The 23,888-nt window shown below is 33.1% G+C and overlaps 2 protein-coding genes across 2 annotated transcripts in view; both read right to left on the bottom strand.

The window, feature by feature from the left end:
* Positions 1-9,843, bottom strand: part of LOC119838362 (ras-related and estrogen-regulated growth inhibitor-like protein) — a 13,273-nt gene extending 3,430 nt beyond the window's left edge. The window contains exons 1-4 of the mRNA XM_038364285.1: positions 9,535-9,843; positions 3,229-3,285; positions 1,970-2,046; positions 529-710 (exon numbers count right to left, since the gene is read on the bottom strand). Of these exons, the coding sequence (XP_038220213.1) occupies positions 529-710; positions 1,970-2,046; positions 3,229-3,285; positions 9,535-9,598 (380 nt within the window). The 5' untranslated portion in view covers positions 9,599-9,843. The remainder of the gene's footprint in view (positions 1-528; positions 711-1,969; positions 2,047-3,228; positions 3,286-9,534) is intronic.
* Positions 9,844-18,277: 8,434 nt separating this feature from the next.
* LOC119838328 (tRNA-specific adenosine deaminase 1) lies at positions 18,278-20,271 on the bottom strand. The gene is made up of 2 exons (XM_038364217.1): positions 19,099-20,271; positions 18,278-18,613 (listed from the first exon to the last, which is right to left on the bottom strand). The coding sequence occupies exons 1-2, from the start codon at positions 20,028-20,030 to the stop codon at positions 18,313-18,315; spliced, it is 1,233 nt and encodes a 410-aa protein (XP_038220145.1). The 5' UTR covers positions 20,031-20,271; the 3' UTR covers positions 18,278-18,312.
* Positions 20,272-23,888: the final 3,617 nt, after the last annotated feature.

Raw genomic sequence — 23,888 nt, 5'->3', positions numbered from 1 at the left:
AATAAATGTTATTTGCAGTTAACAATTTTCTTTTTTCTTTATTACAATATTTATGGCAAGACTAGGTAAATGTGAAATGAATCGTCGTTATTTATCCTTAAAAAACCCTCTGACGAAATATGTGGTACGATACGTCGTAATATATCGACACGCGAATTTATTGAGTCGTTAAAGCCTATAATAATTGAACAATTAATGAGGTCAAAACTTATTTCGATACAGTAATAAACGTAAATGTGAGACAAATAAAATTTAATAAAGATGTTTATCTCGGTATAATAACAACTCACATTTGTGACTTTTCTACTTTTCTTTACTGTTCTAAACGAAACCACTACAAAAACCATCAATAAATAAAACATTAAATTTTTAATGAAGCTTTCTATCAGATCGAAACCTATAGATTAACGTATCCAATCATGCGAGGCCGTCATACAAACGCTGTCAGTGGCCAGGACATTTTTTTTATATGTACCTCTTTACTAGTTTACACACACATGTCATCCCGTGAAACGCGGTTTATCTTACCTGGCGTGCTCGAGGTCACGTTTGTTGCCCAAGAGGGTGATAGCGGCGCAACCCGGCAGCCTGGTGCGTTCGAGCAGAGACAGTAACTCCGCGGCCGCTAAGAACGATCGCCGCTCACACACGGAATACACTACGGCGAATGCATCCCCCCATCGCACGTGCTCGCCGAGGCAACCGCGGATCTATGGGATATACAGACTGGTAAAAATACAGATATATCTCGAATATGAATGTCATGTATCTTTATAACACTGTTTTATATGCATACTTTTTATCTTTGTTTGATTAAATTGACAATATGAGCTATTCCAATTAAGCTATTATTATTTGACTGGCGGTTAACAATAATACACTTCGTCATCTACATAACTATCCTAATCCTATCCTAATTTTAATGTTTCATGAGTGCAATAAAGAATATTTCATGCATTTCATAACTATGTTACACCTAACATTAAGATATTACGGTACTGAATAGTTTTGTTGACAATAAGACAAAAGTAACGATGAGGTCAAGTCAAGATTTGATCATAATATTATCTTAAATCTCAGTAGCTAGTAACTGATTAATGCCGACAATTCCATTAACAGATATTTAATTTGAGAGTCTAGACAATGTTTCTAAAGGTGCGTGAAAACCAACTCGACCTGTATTCTTACGCTAAAACATCTCCATTTATCTAGATGTAAATGTAAAAACAATAATTTTCCCTTTAAAGGTTGTAAATATCTGTCCTACAACACACACCTAGCACAAAGTTGCACATCGTAATACATTCCTCTCGCACAGCGCAGCGCAAACTCTGGCAATAAATAATGTACTTGCTGATGTTCGTAGAAGATAAATAAAAGCACAGCCATGTCAACGACTGTGGAATAAAATTAACACGCTAAACAAAACATCCAAGTCTACACAAATCCCGATGTAAGAACGAAAACAAAACTTGTTTGCACTAATCAAAACAATGACTAAGTCGCTTTAGGGAGATTACGTAATTCATTCATTTAGAACGGATTTTGCTAACACAATTTATGTTCGGCTTTATTGTAAGACACGTGTTCGAGCCCTCGTAATTTCATAATTAAATCGTACGTCGAACTCAAGACGGTTCAGACAACACCTGTCAGATTAAAATCTCTATTGTCTCTCATTTAATCGAAACTTATCATGAGATTATACGCTTCCTATAAGATCGAATAATCTTAATGATATAAGGACGTGCTACATAATGGAGATGTCGTACAAAATTAATTTAATCTCGGATTAGATAACGGTTCATTAATAAGGTCTCGATACGCGATTTATTCAACTAGCTGCGCAAACAAGTTGCTCAGTATCAAATTGCCAGCTACACTTTTGCACATGACTGACGATGGAAGAGTTTCTATCGTTTTTTAATGTTTACTTTAGCTTTTTAGTACATACAAAATTTTCACTTACAGCACAGTTAGAGGTGTCAAGAATTTCAACTTCCGAGACTGCTCCGTCGAATGCCACCCGATGTTGATAAAGAAAATCTGAAATAATTTTGTCATTTAAAACTTGTCAAGCACAAATTACATAAAAATGTCGAAGGGACAAGGTGACCAAGATGCATTCCCTACATTAGTAGTATAATCAACGCGGGCAAAGCCGCGGGTGGAAAGGTAGTTACTATGAACCTCAGTTTATTTAAAACAATAACGTATTTAAATTTGAAAAACAAAGAGCTGTTCAGTAGTATCTTATTAAAAACAAAAAGCTGTTCAGTAGTCTCTTATTGCAGTTAAATTAATTAGTATAATTAATTTAACTGCAATAAGAGTTATGACCCCAAAAAATACTTCCTTTCATAAAACTAGAGGTCGTATCGTAATTATGTCAATTACGTAAAACATTACCATTGAAATTCTTACCCATTGACGAAAATCGAAGAGACAATTTCAACGTATCAAAAACGTCATCATTGACGTAAAAGGATTTTATTAAAGAACGGAAGGAACATAATATTTCCTCTTTAATTTAGTGAACAAAAAAGTGCCGTAATCTTGTAAATTGACATTAATTGCATATATTAAGACTGAGCGCTACTGTATCCGCAGCAACCCGCAATAAAACCGAATAAAAATGCCTTTACACTTATCTTAAACCGTCCATTAATTGTCGATAACAAAAATATTCTACAAACAGCACGTACCAATACTAAATAAAAGATTAATTACCTTTACTTTAATAAAAAACGGAAAAGAAATGAAAAGAAAATCACACACACAAACACACGTATAAAATATAATTTACTAAAAATAAGACTGTAGCTGAATTATGAATTGGTAATTTGTACTTTTACCTAATAACAAGAGAATTCTATTTGTCATTATGGTTGAATATTATGTGCCCTAATCTGGGAAACTTTAACTTTTCTTTGGAAAGTTTCTGAGAAAATAAATCACTCCATGATCGATAAAAACGGAACATCATTAAAAAGATTGAATTTAGGAATAGCGCGTCCCATAGTCTCTGGTATTGTTATTAATTATCATACATGTTTTGAGTGGGATCATTTACAACCGAAATATAGATATATATTTCTGAGAAAACGGGACCAACATAAATGTTTTTACTTCTAATTAAGGAAGCAAGTCGTGTCCTATAGATTTACTATCGCTTGTTCTACTATAATTTATCACTAGCGTAAATATAATATAGTACATAATGCTTACCTCCCGTCGAACTATATTCTCCAATATACCGCTTCGTGAGGTAACGCACAACCACCGCTGTAACAATAAAAACACCATTAATTATAATTTTCATTCCCTCTCATTAAAAAACCATAACATCTCAGGCACAATGGGGTAACAAAAACGTCTATTTGTAATTATTGAGAAGGAACCAAATACCAAAACAGATCAATAGAAGCGTCATCAAAAGTTCATTACACCCAACTTTCTACTTCTTGCAATGAGTCCTTTCAAGCGATGCACTCCTGGTATTCCTGATCGTATACAAATAGTTATCAACGTCGATGACAAAGCAGCTTGGATGAATAGCTACTGGTAAATGATGTACAGACTCCTAGTAGCGAGTATTCAAGAACATAATTATTGTACAACAATGTACGTTTTACTGCACAGCGCCTGGTGATCGTAAAAAATATTCTTTGTAATCGCCTACTCCATTCCTACGCGTTAAATTGTATAATATAATGATATGATGTCGTATAATTTATATAGCTGTTAAACGAGAAAGTTGTTAAATTAAAAAGTATGCATAAAATCGAGATGGGATAGGAATTCAGATTCAAAATTTCTTCTTATCCTGAAGATTCATTGAATGATATTTATGAGATCGCATATTTTTTAGAGGAATTTCAGCTTCCTTGTCGACAATTTATTTTGGAAAGTTAATTGATACAATATTATTAATAACTTATATATTTTTTCAGTTAATGCAGTATAGTTACGATTTCATTACTTTAACATCTATGATAACAATAACTGACTCAAACTATGATGCAATTGATTTGATGCAACATAACAACATCAAGATAACTATTTACCCAATTTATATTTAAATAGTTTCCATAGTACCGACAAATAGATTAAAAAAACCAAAAGATCTATCGATCGATTAGATCGGGAGCGTCCGAGTCACGAATGGTTTGCGTAACAAATGCGTGGCCGTGCGCTTGCGCAACCGTGTCATAATGTCGCATGACAATGGACTTGAAATACATTCCACGACTATTCTTTGTTTCAAGTCGAAGCTTTATGGATTCTATTCTGAACTTGACAATAATTTTTACCGATTTCTCAAAGGACGGTTCAAGCTTTTTAAGTTTTAGGAAGAAATATTTCAGAAATGTGGAAACAGTCATTGCTTAAATAGCTTAGTAATTACTTGGTATAAATCACTTGGATATATAATTATTATCTATATATAAAATAACTCATATTATTATTATCTTAAATCATAGGTACCTAAGTATAAATGTGAAGCCTATACAAAGTCATATATGTATAGTGGAAGCCGCTTATCCGGTCTTCGCCCGGGCTAAACAAAGGAATTTAATTTTTTTTTTTATGTCACAGCGGGCAGCTGAGCTGGTGGTTCGCCTGATGGTAAACGATCACCACCGCCCTTGAACATTCGCAGAGGCTCAGACCTCCTAAAATGCGCTGCCCGCTTTTAAGGGATAAGGGATAACGAAAGGATTGATGACTGGAAAAAAGGAATGGACTGAGAAGGACTAGAAGAAGGAAATAGGCCATTTTGTTTTTTCAGTAGTGTTTAAATCGATGAGGGAAAACTATAGGCATCAACATAACATGATTTACTATGAGTGAAATTGCGGGGCAAATGGGAACATAAGATTGAGACGGTTTAATAGTTTTACTGTAAAATCGTAATAAATAAACGAAGAAACATTACTTCAGATATATAACACACGCTATTTCACACTTTTAAGAAGAGAAGCTGAAAACGCGGAAGCCAACAAAAATTATAACACATTATACCCTATAAAAATCATAAAGCTTCGTATAAATTGATTGCTGAGATTCAATAAATAACTCACATAATTCATTATCACGATAATAAATTGTTGAATTACCGCCAAAGAGGCGTTATAAAATTTAAAACTTAATGACAGATTATACCTCCGGCTCCCATACTCCGACCACAGCGATAATCGTTGTTTATGAAACACACAAAATTCCACACTCTCGTTTTCATTTTGTTTCTTTTAGTCCTTCGTGTAGTGATATATGAGAATTATTTCACTTTCTCCGCGAACCGATTTCGTGAGATAACAAAGCGATTGAATCGCAACTTGTAAATGTAAACAAAAATGTATTTTGATTAAACATTATCGTAATTTTATTAATATGCAAATTTTATTAATTTAATACTATCTGTATTATTTTCTCGAGATATTTATAACGATTTACGATTCACAAACAAGTATTTTCCAGGTATTATTGCAAAGGTGTCGTGATACCGGCGTATATCGAAATTAAGTTATATTGAAACAATATTTAAAACAAACATTATTACTTTTTATTTGTGTGAATAATATTAAAGAAAAAATATATTTTGGAAAAATAATATTCTTTTTAACATGCTTACCTGTATGTATGTATGTAACCGACTCCTTTAGACTCAATTTTGACCCACTTTAAATGCACAGATTTTATTTAAACTTTACACCCTTATCAAGGATCGGTGACAATATAATAATTTCAATAATTATATTATCATCTAGATTAGGATCGCCGGGATCAAATAAATTTCCATTACTCTGTATAAGGGTGAAGATAAATTAGTGTATTATTATAGGTATGTAATGATTGCAAACGCTTTTATAAGCTTGTTGTTTTAACTATATTTATTATTCCATAAGTGACTAGGGTTACATTGTAAAACAACTGTACATACTATACATATAACACAGGTAATACTGAAGGCATTCAACACTTGAGATTCTGATAAAGGAGCTTTGTGCTACACGTTACTTGTTCGTTACATTGTAAGCTTTATGCTTGTGATTGCGCATGTTACAAAGTACTTTTATTCAAACTATTTTATATAAATTTAAGCATTTGTTACTTATTTGTGTGTTTTATTCTTCATAATATTATTGATTTAGATTTATAATCATCCTTATGTACGTATTTCTTGTAAAATTATAAAATATTACTGATTATAAAATGGTATAGATATCAGCTATCAATAGTATTTTCTTCGTGTTCAATACATTACATAGTTTCTGTCAATATATTATTGCATGTATAAATCAGTACTATACCTTACAACAGAAACTCCGGATCATATACAGTCTACACAACAGGTAACTCTTACACGTGTAAACAAAAAATTGACTAATTTAAATTTTATAACCATTTAAGCGGAAAGACAAATTACAAAGGCCAAACAACGTGGCACAGTGTGTTTGATTGATGGTACCCGCAGAAACAATAGGTGTTGTATCATGAAGAATCTATATTCTATACTTAATTAATAGATTACGGCGTTCATCCATCATTTGTCGGACCGAGTACAAGACGCGTTGACGCATGGTGCTCCAAAGGCAACATGGGTCACCAAAAACTATTAATAAAAGAACCGTTAGGACTTTCATAGAGGTTTATTATGTATGAAATACTTGCAGTCCTATTAAAGTTGTTTTGTGAGCCGCTTTTGAATGGTATATACATTTAGCACATTATTTTATAGCTGTATCATCTAACTTAATTGTTAAACAGCGTCTGCAGATAAAAATACACCTTTGAATTTTTTTTTTTTTTGGTAACGGGGACGAAATTGTCGCAAGTTACTCTTAACTTTTGGGGGAAAAGTAAAGCATTATTCTTACCCAATCTTACACCTCCTCGATGGTCAAACCCAATGTATATTAGCAGGGATCCTAGGTTCCCCAATGGAACACACCAGGGCCACCTTTTAAACCTATGCGCTATACGAATAAGGAATGGGACGTATTTATTGCGTTTATTTTTTTACCTCTTTCCTCTTACAACGGTAAACGAAGAAAAGCAATGCTGATGTACCCATATCATAAAGGGAATTGCTAACCAACTCAATTTTTTTATGACGATAAGTTGATTTAAAATAGAAAAGCACTACCAACGTTAGATAGAAATAATTGGCATGCAATTCCAGTAATTCCTATTTCATTAAATACAAAAAACGTATGTACCACCTAACAAACTTAAAGGGAAATGCAAAGTATACTATGCTATGTTATTACGATTTACCCACGATTAAAGTCATAATAACAATTAATGTTTGTTTGTCTGCACACTGTAAACTGTAATGTAGAAAACTGAGCTTTCACAAAATAATGAAAGCCTATAAGTCTTACAAAAGCGATTTTGAATAACGGTTCTTTAGTATCGCTGGTGATAAATTACCACCATAACTGACCTAGTGTTTTGGTTAAAAACGACAAGGAAAAGTAAGATTACTCATACGGACTCATTTTCGATTTCAATAACCTACTTATGTCAAATGAGGGTCGCATATAGTAAACTAAACAACGTCTACCGAGTCACCTAGTATTATATAAAATAATTGTCATCTTTTTGTGGGAATGTAGAGACATGTTCAAGCAAATCTTCATTCACATTTAAAATCGATTCATATAATAAAAGGTTATCTGTATACGGTGTTCATGTACCCCTAACCACGGCCTCTATAGACTAATTATTCACTAACCAAACGAAAGTATGGAGCGCTACTATGGAGTATCTTTCTGAAGTTCAAAAAGGACAATTAACATTATATGATGGCATCAACGATATTATAATGCATGCGTCCATATGATCAACTCTGTTTCCGAAGGGGTCAACTTATGAAACACATCTTATTCTCATATTTACGAGCACAGCGAACTTAATGATCGCAATTATGTCATGTTCTAAAAATAACTCTGCCGCGGCTCGCGTCAGCTTTCGCCTGCATCGTCTCCCGTCTCGGTGCAATAATTATTTTAATATATTATTATCAAACAATTAAACTGATGAAGGATAAAATACTTGTAATATTCCTAATATGGAAAAAAAAATCCGCAAAGACAGTTTTTGACTAAAGTTATGATAACAAACAAAACTTGAACTTAATGTCGTGTTTTATTTGCATCACACAAATAGATATAATTAATAGATGTGAAAATAATGTTTTCGTCACCTACAAGTAAATTAATAATCATCAGCTAAGTATACAAATAAATCAATAATGCTGTCAAATGGCTTAAATGTGAATTGACTTTAGAAGCAAGCTGTTTCTCCTAAATACAGGTTGCTCTGCAATCTAGCTAGGGAAACATCGGCCCTATATATAGTAAACTTTAAAAATATATGTAAGACAAACTGTTTATATAAACTAAATTGTAAATTTAAAAAAATTATGTATGTATGAAAATAAATGTGAAATATATAAATATCAGTCACATAAATGCTGCAGGGTTCTACTAAAACAATTGTCATCTTCAAAAAAACTATTCAAAACGTTAATTTCCTTAAAGACTTTTTATACAAAGTCTCGAATAGCTTAATAATTACGATAGTTCTTACTACACGGAGAAACGAGACGCCTATTCATGTTACTCGGTCGCGTCCGCAACGCCGGCGCCGCATTGCCCTCACGCGACAGTTTACTTTGCAAACAAATGAATGAATCCGATCTACGTCTACTGAATTATAAGCATGCTTTGTTCGGTTCATCAGCGATGATCAATTAGGACGGCAATCACAAGAGATGAGGCCGCTAGGTCAACCGATTTCCCGGCAAGCGACGCCTGGCGCCAATTCGCGTTGTGTAACTTAAACGACCATTCAACCATTTAAGTCTTCGAGGTCGTTGATCCAAACTTTGCATTTATACGTAGTAGTTACGTATGAACGTAAAAGATCCTCTGTATGGCTTTTTATAATTATATGGGGAACGTAATGATAATAAAATATATTTTATTGCGCTTGGGCCTGTAACAGATCTGTCTTTATCTTGTATGTACAATATTTCATAGTAATGTTATCAGAGCTGACGCTGAAGATAATCCCCGAGAGAAATAGCAATACAATAGTTGCCTGAAATCTAAACATACAATTGTAATAATATCGTAATAACTAATAACTCGTAATCGTAAAAATTCTTCATTTAATTCTAATTTACAAAATTATCATATAAATATCCCTAAGCTTTTATTTAAGACAAAATGTTATTACCTCAAATAAAAGCGTCGCAATAAATATATAATTTTTTTTTTTATATCTTGACCATCTGGTTGTAGCCGCATATGGTAAAGAGCAATTGTCGATCATGCAATTTTATCTTATACATTTTTTTTAGGTTATCGCGATTTTTAAATTTTTGCAATAAATGAACTTACGGCATACCTAAATTTGTGAATAAACTGTCGCATTTTTTACATAATAAGAAAATTTCTGAAATCCTAAGTTTTCTCCACATTTTTATTATAATTACGAATAAAAATTAAATTTTATACTGACCCGACTTTCCACTTCGCGGGCTACCAAGCACCACCACTCTTATTCGATTTACAGTCATCTTCATTTGGACAGTTTATTATTTTTTTAACAGTCTTAAAAAGAAAAATTTAAAGAGACATTGTGTTGATTATATATTTCATCACACAACCATATTCACTATTCACAGGACACGGACAATAATTATATAGAAATAGTTGTCTATCGTAAATACGTTCGAGAAAGCGACCGGCCGATAGCGGTGGTTAGCGCACCGTAGAGTCGACTATCTGCCGCAGAGTTTCTTATGCGACTGCCGGCGTCTGAGTTCTGCTTACATCAAAAGCGCAGGCGCAACCTCCGATAATACAGCCTCCGTTCTAGTTTTACGTATGCGCATACTACATGGAATAATGGAATGCCGCTATCATTATCTCAATACGTTCTATCAAACAATCGCGTATTTGAACACCTCATATTGTATTGATTGATTAATGGATCGCCAATGTATAACTTAATAACATCATTATCGTACATCTTCAGATTATGAAAAAAGGCAGTCACGATCTGAATTGGACATATAAATTCCTTTCCAATATAAATTCCTTTTGACCAATCATTTAAATTATTAACGCCGCAGTGTGCGCTTGTCGTATTCGATGGATCGCAATTTAATACCCCGCGGTAATTTGATATTTGCGAAATTATTGAACATGCAAAACTGAAAGCGAGCGAAAGTAAATGTTTTAATCCTTAAGACTTTACTTTAGGGCTTGCGTAAACCTGTCGTCGGGTCCAGAGTCCGGGCATCCCGTCAGATTGGGCGCGTCGGAACCGACGTGTCAAGGTGAGAGCTGCCGAGGCGCCCGCCGCTATAAATTAATTCGCAATGGGACGTAATTGGATCCCTGCCGCCTACTCACTTCCAGCCGTCCCACGGATAGCACAGGTTCGATTTAGACAAATAGCATGGCTCAGTCATGATTCAAGTCTACTAATTAACGCCTATCGATACTTTATGGTACCTACAGGAATTCTCTGATATTTATACAATATAAAGTGAATAATTTTTATTATTTCATTCAATTATATGGTTAATGTTTTAGTTTGCAACTTCCTGATCACCGCTTGCGGTTCTGCTTACAACCGGCCTTCCCTTATTTACTGCTCAACCACATGGTTGTTTTCTTACTTCACATAGATACTTCATACTTAATTACTGACAAATATCAATATATAATAGTAAGATATGTATCCTTATCTAGACACCGCTTAATATTATGTCTAATTATGACGATAAGGTGACATGAGAAAAAACACACAATATCTAAATATAGGTATTCCTACAATCAAAAATTATCATTTTCCAAAACCATTATTCATGATTTAAAACCTATGCCTTTCTCATAGGAAATGTCGCAAAACTATTCAGACATATGACGTAAATTTAATTCGTATTGGAACTTCCGCGTTAACAGCTTATATTTATCAATCGTATGAACTTTGGAGCTAGAACATTTGCATACGAGTTAGCGTTAGTTTCTCTGCTCATTAAGGAAGGTTGGGTCGGAAAAAAGCACGGCGTCTGACGCAAATTGATCGTTACTACGACTTCCTCGAACGCCGCTGTTTATGCAATCATCGTCGAAATGCTGATGGAACCACTTTTTCAGACGACACTGTAATTCATATCTATTATATATATACAAAAGTTTTTATATCGTTTTAAGATACTTGCTGCCTATAAAAGAAAAAGGAAAAAATTACTTACTAATATTTCAAGAATTAACTAAACTCCTTTCAAACCTAATATACATTTTGTCTCAATATTGCAATATAAATTAAAAAGGCTTCAACTTTTTTATTTTTCTCTTGCTTTCGACTTTTTTATATAAATAAAAGAAAAACGAGATGGCGCCTCACAAAACTCATACTCAAACTCAAACTCTTGTTTAGTAATAAAGACAAGACTTTAATGTTTATCTAGTTTAGCATTAATTAAGGGTATTAATAAATTTAAATTCCAAAGTATTGTAGTTACAATCGTTGATAAAATAAAACTTAAATGGAAAATTTTATACTTAAATATTTATTTTGCAATGATTTCATAAGCATAGGTACAGTCAAATGTTATTTAAATATCTATTTTTAACAATGACTAAAGCACCACACTGGGAGAATCCAGTTTTGTTATAATCTAATGGGGTTCCTTAAGTCGAAAGTTCTGGGTTAACAAATCCAAAAAAATACAGTAAAATTGATAACCTCTTCCTTTTTTTAAATCAGTGAAAAAGGAAATGAAGGTTCCATCCGCCATTATAATTTCGATTATTGTTCTATTTAATCACTTTATTGCCGCCTGTATATACCAATGTCCGATCAATCCAACATTCAATAATAACTGGTCTAATTAAATTAGTTATCGACAGCTTGGGTAACAATGTCAATAAGTGCTTATTTACTTTTGTCGTGAGTCTAAGGTTTCGTAAATATTATCGCGTGTCAAAACTCGTTCATTTGCCTTTACAATAGCTCTGTTCACACTCGCGCATTAAACAATTCATATCTATACATCTCATTGCCTATAAACGGGTTAACTCACTTGCCAAACAACTGCAATACTTTTATACAAATCAAAATATTGAACAAACATGTTTTGTGTCTAATAAAACCTTGATAAAGGATTTCGTAAAATCTGTATCTTAGTGTGCAATGACGAAATGACCGTCAGAAGGACTCTTGGAACAAATTTCAAAACAAAATAATACGTTTTATTAATATTATTTCTAGCAATTCTCTATGTAACTTTAAATTATATACTGGGTATTGTACTTTAAACTAATTAAAAATGCAGATATTCAGAATAAATTATTCGATTTCGATATTACCACTGTGATCGTACATTTTATTTATTGCTCTAATTTTTTAAATAAATAGCTAGAGCGTTAACAACTGGACATCAACTTTCATTCATAAAAAAATATTCAAATAATAGTTTAAAAAAACTAAAAAACACGCTTTAACAAAAATCATATTTTGCAAATTGAAAAATAGAATAATTTTATCAAATTAGTGTATTGTCATCGGTCCTCAATAAATCTACAAAGTTTGAACGAAATCTGGCAGTTAAAAGTAGGTCAAAATCGCGCCCAAAGAAGTCGGTTACAAACAAACATACAGGTGAAGCTAATGAAAAGCGTGTAAAAAATTGGCGTCTTTAACCATGGCCAATATAATATTTTGAAATATGTGTCGGGTTTGAAGTTGTCTGCTATTATATGGTATACCGAAGATGTCATATTTATTTAAACTTAAAATACGCTTCGAAAATCAAATTAGATCACTTTAACTTGAGATTGGAGGTTCTGGCTGGTTAAATTTAATGATGTATTCTCTGTTCTGTGATCAAGGAAAGCGAGGGCAGGTCACTAGTAGGTATATTATAAAGTTCAGAGGGCCGCGGCTGGCGCGAACAACTTCGTTGTGTAAAAAGAATGTATCGAGATTGGGTCACTTGATAACCGGCAAACATTATTTATCCTGCTCTCTTAAAACGAAGCATGCATATTAATACGATTCATAAAATATTTTTATCCTTAAGTTTCTGAAGAACCTATTAGCACACCCTACTTTAGGCTACGCAACGAAATAGATGAAATAGATTAATGAAGGTATTTCGTTAGACCATTTGTTTTTGTTTTTTTTATTATACGTAGATTACTAAATAATAGTTTTTTGGAAAGGCTGGTTTCAGTTTTCTAAGGCATTTTGCAATTCCATTTCATCCAATTATTAATTTTGCTATAAACTTATGCTCTATATGTAAATACCATTGAAACTTTTTACTAAATATGTAGGTACATAAGGCCGATTACTAAATACAAGACATAGAGCAAGTTGACCACACACTGTACCTAAATCCTTAAAACGCAGTCAAATTAATGTAGTTTTTTTAAACGCAAACAAAAAACATTAGGACACAATCAAGTGCCAGACATCAAAACGAGGACAAGCTTAAAGGGATAATTGGCTAACCTCAGGAAGTTCAATAAATAATTACAAATTCCCAATCTTAACATAAGTCATACTAACAAGCATGTATTTGAGTCAAGGAGATTGCGTCGAAAACAAAATGTTTCACGTAAATTGGATGTGTCAATTCGCAAACAGGGAAGTGTATTTTTGAAATCATTATTTTTAAGTTAACCTTTCTTCGAACCGATAATCCTTTACATTATTATTTTATTAATATTAAAATGATTTGTTTTATTTTCGGTCATCTTGAATTTGAAATTTCCCCTACTGTGTTATTTATATTAGTATAGTATTTTTCTAGTAAAGCACTTTGATTTGATGCCCATATTGATGGAGCTGTGATAATTCGACATACTGTGACAGCCGCTATCTTTGACCGACTATCTCCAAAAAGCTAAGGACCTCGGAAAGGAAACTTTCAACTGAAAACTGCAACCGTCCAGCCGTGTACACGCACACACATACACACAAAGATAGCATCGACGTCAAACTTATACCAACCCTCTTTTTGCGTTGGGGGTTAAAAAATGGCAAGGTTTATGTAAATAATGTTTACAATTTCTTAAATCTTTATAATTTTGTTAACATTTTCATTACGAACTCGGTAAGGAAAATGATAATGTTAACTCGACACTATATTAACATTTCATTTAAACATTATTTTCTGATAGCAAGAATAACAGATTGTTATGGCTTAACAGTTAATGTTATAGCTTTTGACGATTTAAAAACGTTGGAGCATTCATAATAATAAACCTTTATTTACAACCGAATAAATCCCATTGGCCTTTCAACGTTATAGGTATGTGTAATACCTTTTACATTAAGAATTATGTCGTATGGGATGATGATTGTGAAAAGGGGATATAACACTTCTTACACCTACTTTTGAAATATATATCTTTACCCTAAATCCGTCAATATCAGCACGAAACCGTTTTGTAGCGTGATGGCTATAGATCAATCGTACGTATCCATTTTGACCAATTTATCTAGAAAATGAAACAGTTGGCTGATAAGTTTCCTGTGACGGCAAATAGACCACACTGCAATATAACTGTAAGCCTCTATACATGGGTCGACTCTGCTAGATTCCTATCTAGTTTTACTGCGAAGTCCAATAATGTTCATACTTTTTATAGTGCTTCTACGGCAAGTAGACGAGGGCAAAGAAAGCCATCTCGAACCATGACTAAACGTTTACAATGTTTAAGTACCAAATAAAACTTGACATATAGTTTGAGAACTAATGTTTATTGAAAAACGATATTGGTAAAAACACAACAATTTGTCGTTAGTCATCTTTCATGAATAAAGTGAAAATTTATTAACCTTTTAAACAAAATTTCGCTGATATGCAAAAAGTTACGTTTGAATAATGGAGACTGGAAATGTCAGATATGATTTATTAAAGCAATGGTAGGTGGTGTCAGCTTTCTTTAGGATTTGAGCGTGGCAATTTGTCGTGGATAAACAATGAGTCGTGATCAAGCACTCCCCTCGCTTCTCGATTGCTAATACCACAGAGAACATCCAATTTATGACTTGACCGTTATATTTGCTATTCAAACAGTGATTTTTACTGTATAACGGATTTCGATCTTCTTAATAAGTACAATGAAATAATCCCGTACCGGCAATGGTAATATCTATGCCTTGGCATAGTATTATCATAACATCAGCCTATAAGATCTGCAGACGCTGCGCACGCGTTCACCTGTTTTGATTTATGCACTAGTACTGCCATTGTGCTGTCATAGCTCGCAGGCAAACCCAACTTATGAACTGCCAACCTCAAATATCTCGTATTTGTGATAAACAAATCATCTTTTACAGTCTTTATATTGGGATAGTTGTCATACTCATACATCAATTACTCATTGCATAAATATTTATCAGAGTACTCATTATCAAAAGACTACACTTTAAAACTTTTTATATTTTTATACTAAAGTATAAAAGCACAAAAATATAAAAACCCCATGCCTGCATATAACTTCAGCTTTATTATTATTTTTTTTTTTTAATTTTCATTTACGTATTTCATTAACAAGACACGCCAATTAAAGATTTTCTTTAACAGAATTTATTCTACATGCTCTCGTTTTTAAACTGAATAGCAACAATAACCTATATACATACGCAAGGAGAAATGCAAATTATTTTTAATTGCTATCCGGTAGAAAGTGGGTGAACTTGAACACGGTTTGGGCCGAACGAATCAGTTTGATTCTCGACGAAATAAAGTCAAAAGCGCGAGACTCGGGTGTTGAATTCACACTGAAATTAATTTATGACAACTCTCAAAAACAACAAATCAACAAATGGAAAGTTGCGTCCCCAGTAGCAGTCAGTAGTTAGCAAAAGATAACTAAATTGGGAAGTTAAAAAGCCCAGTGTACCTACTTACTTCATCCAATTATACCTACCCTCAAACTATCACCTTTTATTTAAGGTATTATAAATTAAAATTACTAGCTCTCAGGTTTGTTGACATGTATTTAATACAAAATCGTGTAAACACGTTCATCAAATGACCAATACTCCATCCCCTGATATCCTCCATTCAAGCTTTTAACGAGACAGAGATATATTTTTCTAAATATCCACCAATTAATACGTCTCAGTTTCCCTAAAGCTTTGCTTACTAGCACTAAGAAATGACATTTTGCAGACAGTTTACACGAATCCGAAGCCTCAACTTACCACTAAGGTTCTGGCTTTTCTATTTTGATTCAAATACTGTAGAAACTTGAGATTTAACGTCATCGCTGGCAGCCGGTGTTATTTTATATTACTAGTAGTATTTTATATTTATATAATTTTGTGTAGCTTAATCCCGCGACTTGATAATAAGAATGGAATGGGATTAGCCAAACAACAGATAGGTACTATGTAAATGCAATGTGTTAATTATAATTATATAATTGAATCTAACTAACCGATATGAATTAAAATCTTATGTTTGGTGCTGGTTGAAAAACTTTCATATACCTAGAAGGATAACCTCCCACACCCTTAGTTTTATGAGCATAGGTACTATACCCATTGTTTTTACTAAATTACTGTAAATGCAAAAGTCACTATGTCTGTCCGTCCCTTCTTCACGCCTAAACCAATGAACCGGTTACGACGAAATTTGGTACATAGATAAATTATGACCCGGGAAAGACAAGGCATTGTTTTGTCCTGGAAATTCCGCGATAATGGGGATTATACAGGGAAAGTTCCGGTACTATCTATCTTGAACCACGCGGGCAAAACCGCAGGAAGTTAGTTTTTTATAAAAGAAATATTGTATATTGTACATTGACAATATTTATATAATCGCACAGTTATAAACAATTTTAGGATCACGTTATGTACTCTAGCTCTAATCTTGTTTAAAATCGAATAAAAATTCAGTAACATAATTGGACGTGGGAGGGGTACGCTGGGGATCGGTCGCTGTTTATTTGTGTATTGTAATTCGTTTTATTAAAACATTAAAACCCACACAATGATTCGAATGCTCGAGCAGATACTCTATTGTTCGCTGGTGGTCCCACTCCTTGGATTCACTTCAAATACGAATTTATCAATGATGTCAGGATTGACAAATTTAAAGTTGTACAACATATCTGGTGACATAAATTTCTAAATTCTTATAAACGTTTAACAGTAATTGAAACGATAGTTGAAAATAAAATGTAGAGGTATGTAGGATAGGACTTACTTCAATGTGTTTTACTTGCAGAATTCAAACGTATTGTTGTTAATTACTTCAATAATATATAAAAAATGTATAACTCATGTTAACATTAAATCAGTTTATATCTAAAAGTAAAATAGTAAAATAAGTTATCAGTATAATTAATGTAATTTTTTTTTCTTTAATATTTCTATAATCTCTGCAAATATATTTGTGATTGTTGTAATTTCCTTTAAGTAAAGAACCATATTTTGTTGTTATATATAAGCAATTTTAGAATTAAGAGTTTTGGTATGGTATTTTTGTGTCTGGAAATAGGATTCTTGACAGTGATACAGCCAGCTTTTTATTTTTTCTTAGACAAAGACCGCCACCGGCATAAGCTAAAAGGAAAAACATTTAGTAGTTCGCCATCGAAGTCATATGAAAAGTCGAAAAATGACACGGTTGTCACAACTAAATAATGGTAAATATAACAGTAATCAAGAAAACACCCACTCTTGAACACGATATACTGAGCGTGATATAATCACTATAATATGATACCAATAATGAGTTAAGGTACAAACATTAAAAACACCTCGTCCTAAATAATGTCGTATTATATAGTTCGGGCTCGTTCCTACCGCGTCTCGCCCCTTGGCCTCCAAACGATTGACCCCTTTTTATGTCATATGGGCAACTGAGGTGGTGATTTGCCTGATGGTAACTGATCACCAATTCCAATTAACATTCACGAGTTAAAGACTGCAAATACCCTGCCCGGTAAATATAAGGATTGGACTGGGAAGGATGAGGAAAAGGACACAGCCTTCGGCTCCCCCACTTACAGTATAGAACACAGTAGCATGCTACTATTTCAAGCCGGTTTTCTGTGGCGGTGTGGTAATTCACCGCTGCAAGCTAACCTAGCTTGACTCCCACATAAAAAAACCTGACCTATCTATGTTAGACATAATGGAATATGTCCAAGTGCTCTTATAATCTAGCATGTGTAGTATAGTCTCCAGCATAATTCTATACAAAAGTAAAACCAACATATAATAATACATTATATATTGTTTTCAATAAAATATTCAGCTCATCACCTTAAATGTGAATATATCTGGTTTTCTAGTCCATATTTTAAAAAATGACTCTTTAACTTCATTCCAACGATAGATGTACCTTGTGGATTTCCTTTTCATTTCATTATATGGTGTGTTTTCTACTTGGTCACTTCCACAAACTCTTTGTTTCCATTCCTCATTTTCATTTAAAATACTTTGAAATTTTTTAAATAAATTGAATTTACAAATACTTAAGTAGTTGCCAAGTATATTTTCATTTTTCTTTGTCACCCCCAATTTCTTTCCTTGTACAGCCACCTCAAATGATCTATAACAAGACAAAGGCAATTTTTAAAAGAAATATTTTATAAAGATAACATGATGAGCAGAAAATGATGCACGAATTTCTGCACACATTTCTTAAAAATTCTATTTTTACCAAAAAATCTATTATATATTAGTCTGGCAGGACACAGAAGGCTGACCTACTTGTCTGTAAAGAAAATCAATCAGTGAAACAGATGAGCATCATCTGCCCCATACCCCAGTAGGGGACACGGGACTTCACTTAACCTCAAAGCAAAACAAAATGAATAGGAAAACTTCCAGTTCTCCATTTTCCAAATCAATTTTTTTTCTTGCATTTAATTAGTTTCTTTTGTATTTATGAGTATAAGCATAAAATTTTAATATCCATAAATCATATCATCCCGCTTTAATAAAGTACTGATACGATTTTCAAATAACCAAACCAACCAACAAAAATTGGATTAAATTAATTCTAATGAGAATTCTATTATTTAAGATACCCACCCATTGCTTCTCCAAATTATACTGCTTGGTGCAGGTTTTTTGGCTTCTTCAGATCTTATATGTGGAAATGGAAGTGTACTTTGATAAATACATGGAACAGAATTTAGCTTTGCAGTATTGGTAATGTTTCTAGTAAAAAATGCTCTTTTCAAACTTTCTTCACAATAAGGAACTTCAGCACCAAATATAAAATGGTTTATGTATATTGGCTCCAATAAAAGCATATCAATCAGGCTTCCGTGAATACCTGAATGTATCCAGCGAGCTATTTTGTCACTACATGACATAGAAAGTGTTCTATCACCTCTGCCGGGCTTGGTTCTCACTTGACCTAAGAGATGGTAGTCCTTTCCTGGTAATTTTGGATCTTGAACTGAATTTTCTAAACATTTTGCACCTGTTCTATGTATGTCATTGATTTTAGACTTTTTACAATTATAATCATCATCTACGTCTCCAATGGCTGCTCTTTTGCTAGAACATATTATGTCTCCAACTTGATCATCCAATGTTTCCACTTTTGGAATAATTGATGCATCACCACAAGGTAACTGCGATGAATAGAAAACAAAATCAATATTTGGTTTCAGTGTACACATTGAACTGTTTAAAACAAAAATAGAACTTTTATTTTGTAAACACTGCTCGATATTATCATAAAGATACAACAGAAATCCACGTCTTGCAATAATTTCTGCATGGCTATCATTTAATATATTACCATTTGGAGACATTTTGCTTGCTCCGATACATTTTGATCCTGTTCCTAAAGCTATAACCTTATAGTCATTTCTGTTCATATCATATTGAATAACACATGACAGCACAGTCCATTCATTTTCCACTGGTTTTCCTGTTTTTGGCAATTTGCTATACGTTTCCAAACACTCTTTAACAATATCGTCAACAATAGATTGTTTGAGAGGACGCATTCTGCAGGTTTAAAAATATATCACAAACGCTAAGCATATAAATTAAAAAATATCATTTTGTAATAATTAAATAATTTATGCAATCTGAAAACTTAAATTAATAAGTGATATATTATTTATTTATATCACAGTTCTTTGTTTTACTTTTCTTGCTTATTAATAATCCGGTTTAATATTTTTCTATTTGGAGAATGTTAGGTCCCAAGTTCGACACTTTTAAAAACTAAATCTGCACGCTAGTGTTGTCTGTCATCATTTGACATTCGCAATAATAATATTTAGAGTTTAGCGCCTTCTTTTTTAAACGACGCAAGAACCACAGAAAACGTAAAGCGGCGTTGGTTTAATGCGAACATAAAATACCTTCTTAGGTATAAAGGTGTGTACTGTGTAATGAGTTTATAACATTACCCTTAATTTAGTTTTTAAATTTAAAGCAATTTTAGAAATAAAAGGCTTCTGATCACACTTTCCTAAATTTAGGTAGTAGCAGAAAATGAATGCGTATTAAGATTTAAGATTTAAGATTTCTTCCCTTTTTATTCTAAACCTTCCTAACGCAAAAAGTAGACAAATTTTGTAAATTCAGTTACGAGTTAATTAATTCTACCAAATTTAGTGTAGCTAATGTTATTGAGTGTAATAATTTAGTGTAGTGCTCATTACATAAAGTCTCACAAAAAAAAACTGCTCGGGGGCGCTAATTAAGTATGGTTTTATCAACATCAACAATCTGAAATCGCGAGACTACTTATAATTATAAGAAAGAAAAAAATTCTGTTAATAATTGGAATTCTACCTGGTCTATATCGAGGTGCCCCGGCCAATTCGTTTCCTTTTGATATTTTGGACTGTGCCATTACATTATGCGCACAAAAAAATAAGGCCTTTATTGTCGGATGCAGAGGGTTTTAATTTTTTTTTTATTTCCATTTCCATTTATATTTTAGCGACCAGTTTCATGTCAAAAATACATGAATATTACAAGATACATATTATTCTTTTTACTTGGCAGTTGCGGGTTTTGAAGACAAACCCAAGAAGGTAGGTACACTTCTTCGCAAAAAAGGTTCACTTCCCAAGAAGTGTACAAGTGTAGGTAGGTACGTGATTGAAATTTGTCCTTTTCCTTACCCTTCCCAGTCTTTTCCTTTATTCCTCTCGTCAATCCTTTCTTAATGCCTTTCCAACTTTAAGTCGGCAATCCATTTGTAGAAGCGTAAATGCAATCGACCTTACGCCTCTCCAAATGTTCATGGTGGTGGTAGGTAGTAGGCGACCCACCACCTCCATTGCTGACTATGACATAAAAAAAAGTTGAATATCCAATAGGTAACAACTTTCTTGAAATCGGTCTTGAGAATAGCGCGTTCAAATAAAATATATTTGAACAAACTCTTCAGGTTTATTTAATTAGTATAGATAATTCCACCATAAAATGATGTAATATTATGTCATAAAAATCAAGTCAGGGTTTTACATATCACGTTTCTATTTCATGTCTAAAATAATTTAAAATAACGAAACTATTCACTATAAGCCAGAACGTAATATTATTACGTTCCCATAGATTGCTGTGACAACCTGTGGGCGTTGATGAAATAGGGTAGTTTGTCATTCCACGGTTCATTATAATCCGAGATGATGGATCCGATTGAAACACCAATTTGAATATCAAAAGAAGCTGACCCAACAAGATGCAAATTAAAAACCTATCAAAATAATATTGAACACATTCAAACACCGTCATTTCTAATATCCTCAATTTGTAATTAATGTGAAACGTCAAACGATTTTACATTTAAAAGTTATTTAGCATGTTTATTTACTCTTTAACTATAAATTATTTTTATATGTAGCGTAGGGCAATGTAACGGGTTTTAAATCACTATGCGTTAAGGAGAAGTAAAAAGCATTAGAGTTTATTATGGTCGCTTACGATCTTCGCTCTTGGCTAAAATTACACCATAACAGTTAACTTCCTTGTTGATTCCCCAAGGATTAAAATCGAATATTTTTATTACTAGCAGTCTCTGTGATTGCATTAAAATTTTGATATAATACGGTTTTGGTTAGAAGTATAGCTAATAAAATACTATACCTGAGTACTAGCAACGTTAAAGTAAAAATGCTGTAAGTACATCTATATCAGAAAAGGAAACAAAAGTAATATAGTGTAATGATACTATGTATTTCGGTCAATTATACATAGGTATTCAGTATATTTTTCTGGGGTAAATAGAGATGAACTAACAAGTTTAATATAATAAATTATTAGTATCATGTCACGATATATTTGTATGACAATGCATATAAAATAAGAATGTTAAACAAAATACAATCTTTAATCGATACATTTTTTTTAGATTATTTATCGGAAGGCAGCCTTGATTGATAGCTTGTTTAGAATATAGCGTGAATTGTAACAAATAATTTCAACATAAACGTCTACACCTTGGCTCGGCTACAGTTGTTATTATTCCCAATATTATAAAGTTTTATCTTTCATCTTAGCCGTCTGTTTAATGCAACATGAATAATTCAGTTTTCCAAAGTATTATGCAATATGTATTACAAATTGAAATCGGTCTAATTTGTATTAACACCGACCCCTGTGGCGTCTAATACCACAGGAATATACATAACAAAAGCTTCAATGTCGATTTGAACTGAGTAGGCAGATTATGTATAGGGTTTTATTTAATAATATTAACATCATAACATGATCAGAGTATGGTCTTGCAATATAATGGGCAATGATATTATTTTTCAGGATGCACTAGATATTTGATTCACAAACTATTACAATATGATCTTGGCGTTTTTATAAGCTTTTTATCTTTATCGTTTAATATATTTAGCATAAAAGCATGATCTCACTTCTGAATCAGTGCAGACATGAACAAGTCTCATCTACTTAATTTTAATGTGAAAAGCATAAAAGCGCTTACGGGTTTCAATGGCGTTGATAACAAATCGGAATCGTGCCGGTCCTACATTAGCACTCGGCACGTTCCGCCCGCACGGCATCTGATAGGTAATGCAAACGTAATGCATTCCCTAGCGTTCCGTGTTATTACGGTTGCAATCCTATCCAAGAGTAGACAGGTACCTAATATCATCCGCAATGATCACAGACCCGCTCCTACCGATGTGGGATTTTTATTTCAAGTATGGGCAAACGAATATTTCAGCTTCCAATAGAATGTACAGCAACAGCTGTAACATATATTTTAAAAGAAAATATATGTTACAGCTGTGGGAAAGGAAAAGGATATGGTCCTCCGGCTCCCCCACACACCGAACAAAACACACAAGAATGCTATTTCACGCCGGTCTTCTGGGGGGGTGTGGTACTTCCCCGGTGCGAGCTGGCCCAATTAGTGCCGAAGCGCGCTCGACTACCACATACATGTGTGTGTTTAACTTGATTGTTTTTTTTTTATTTTGAATTTGCATAAGTCGGTGGTTTTCTTAGGTATTTAAAATGAAAATCGGTGAAAGGTACCCGTTTGCTATGGGTTTGATACCCGTAACTAATGGGTATAAGCTTGGCTATAGTAGACAATGAAAAAACTACGAAACAAAATGGAGTCAGGGGTTTTCAAAATTTATGTTAACTTGTAACTTGTTTCAATATCTGGATTTATTTTATCTAGCTAGGGCTATATTTCTTACAATCAATATAAACCTAAAATAAAATTATAACCCAAAGTTTGGTATTATCACGTATCATGTTGAAGATACAGCTGCTCTCAGTAGCAGATTACCATTAGATATTATATTTATTAATTTAACTCGAGGGTTTGAAAGTAATGGACATCCACAGTAATCTGACAATTTATAAGCGTATCTAAG

Source organism: Zerene cesonia, unplaced genomic scaffold, assembly GCF_012273895.1.
Source record: "Zerene cesonia ecotype Mississippi unplaced genomic scaffold, Zerene_cesonia_1.1 Zces_u002, whole genome shotgun sequence".
NCBI lineage: Eukaryota > Metazoa > Arthropoda > Insecta > Lepidoptera > Pieridae > Zerene > Zerene cesonia.
This window is presented reverse-complemented; position numbering and strand designations above follow the sequence as displayed.

What these genes read in the sequence shown, in the direction of transcription:
- LOC119838328 (XM_038364217.1), bottom strand. Translation starts at nt 20,030, where the DNA reads ATGCGTCCTCTCAAACAATCTATTGTTGACGATATTGTTAAAGAGTGT. An exon ending in ATAATTTGGAGAAGCAATGG is followed by an intron (nt 18,614 to 19,098) that starts GTGGGTATCTTA and finishes GTCTTGTTATAG; the next exon opens with ATCATTTGAGGTGGCTGTAC.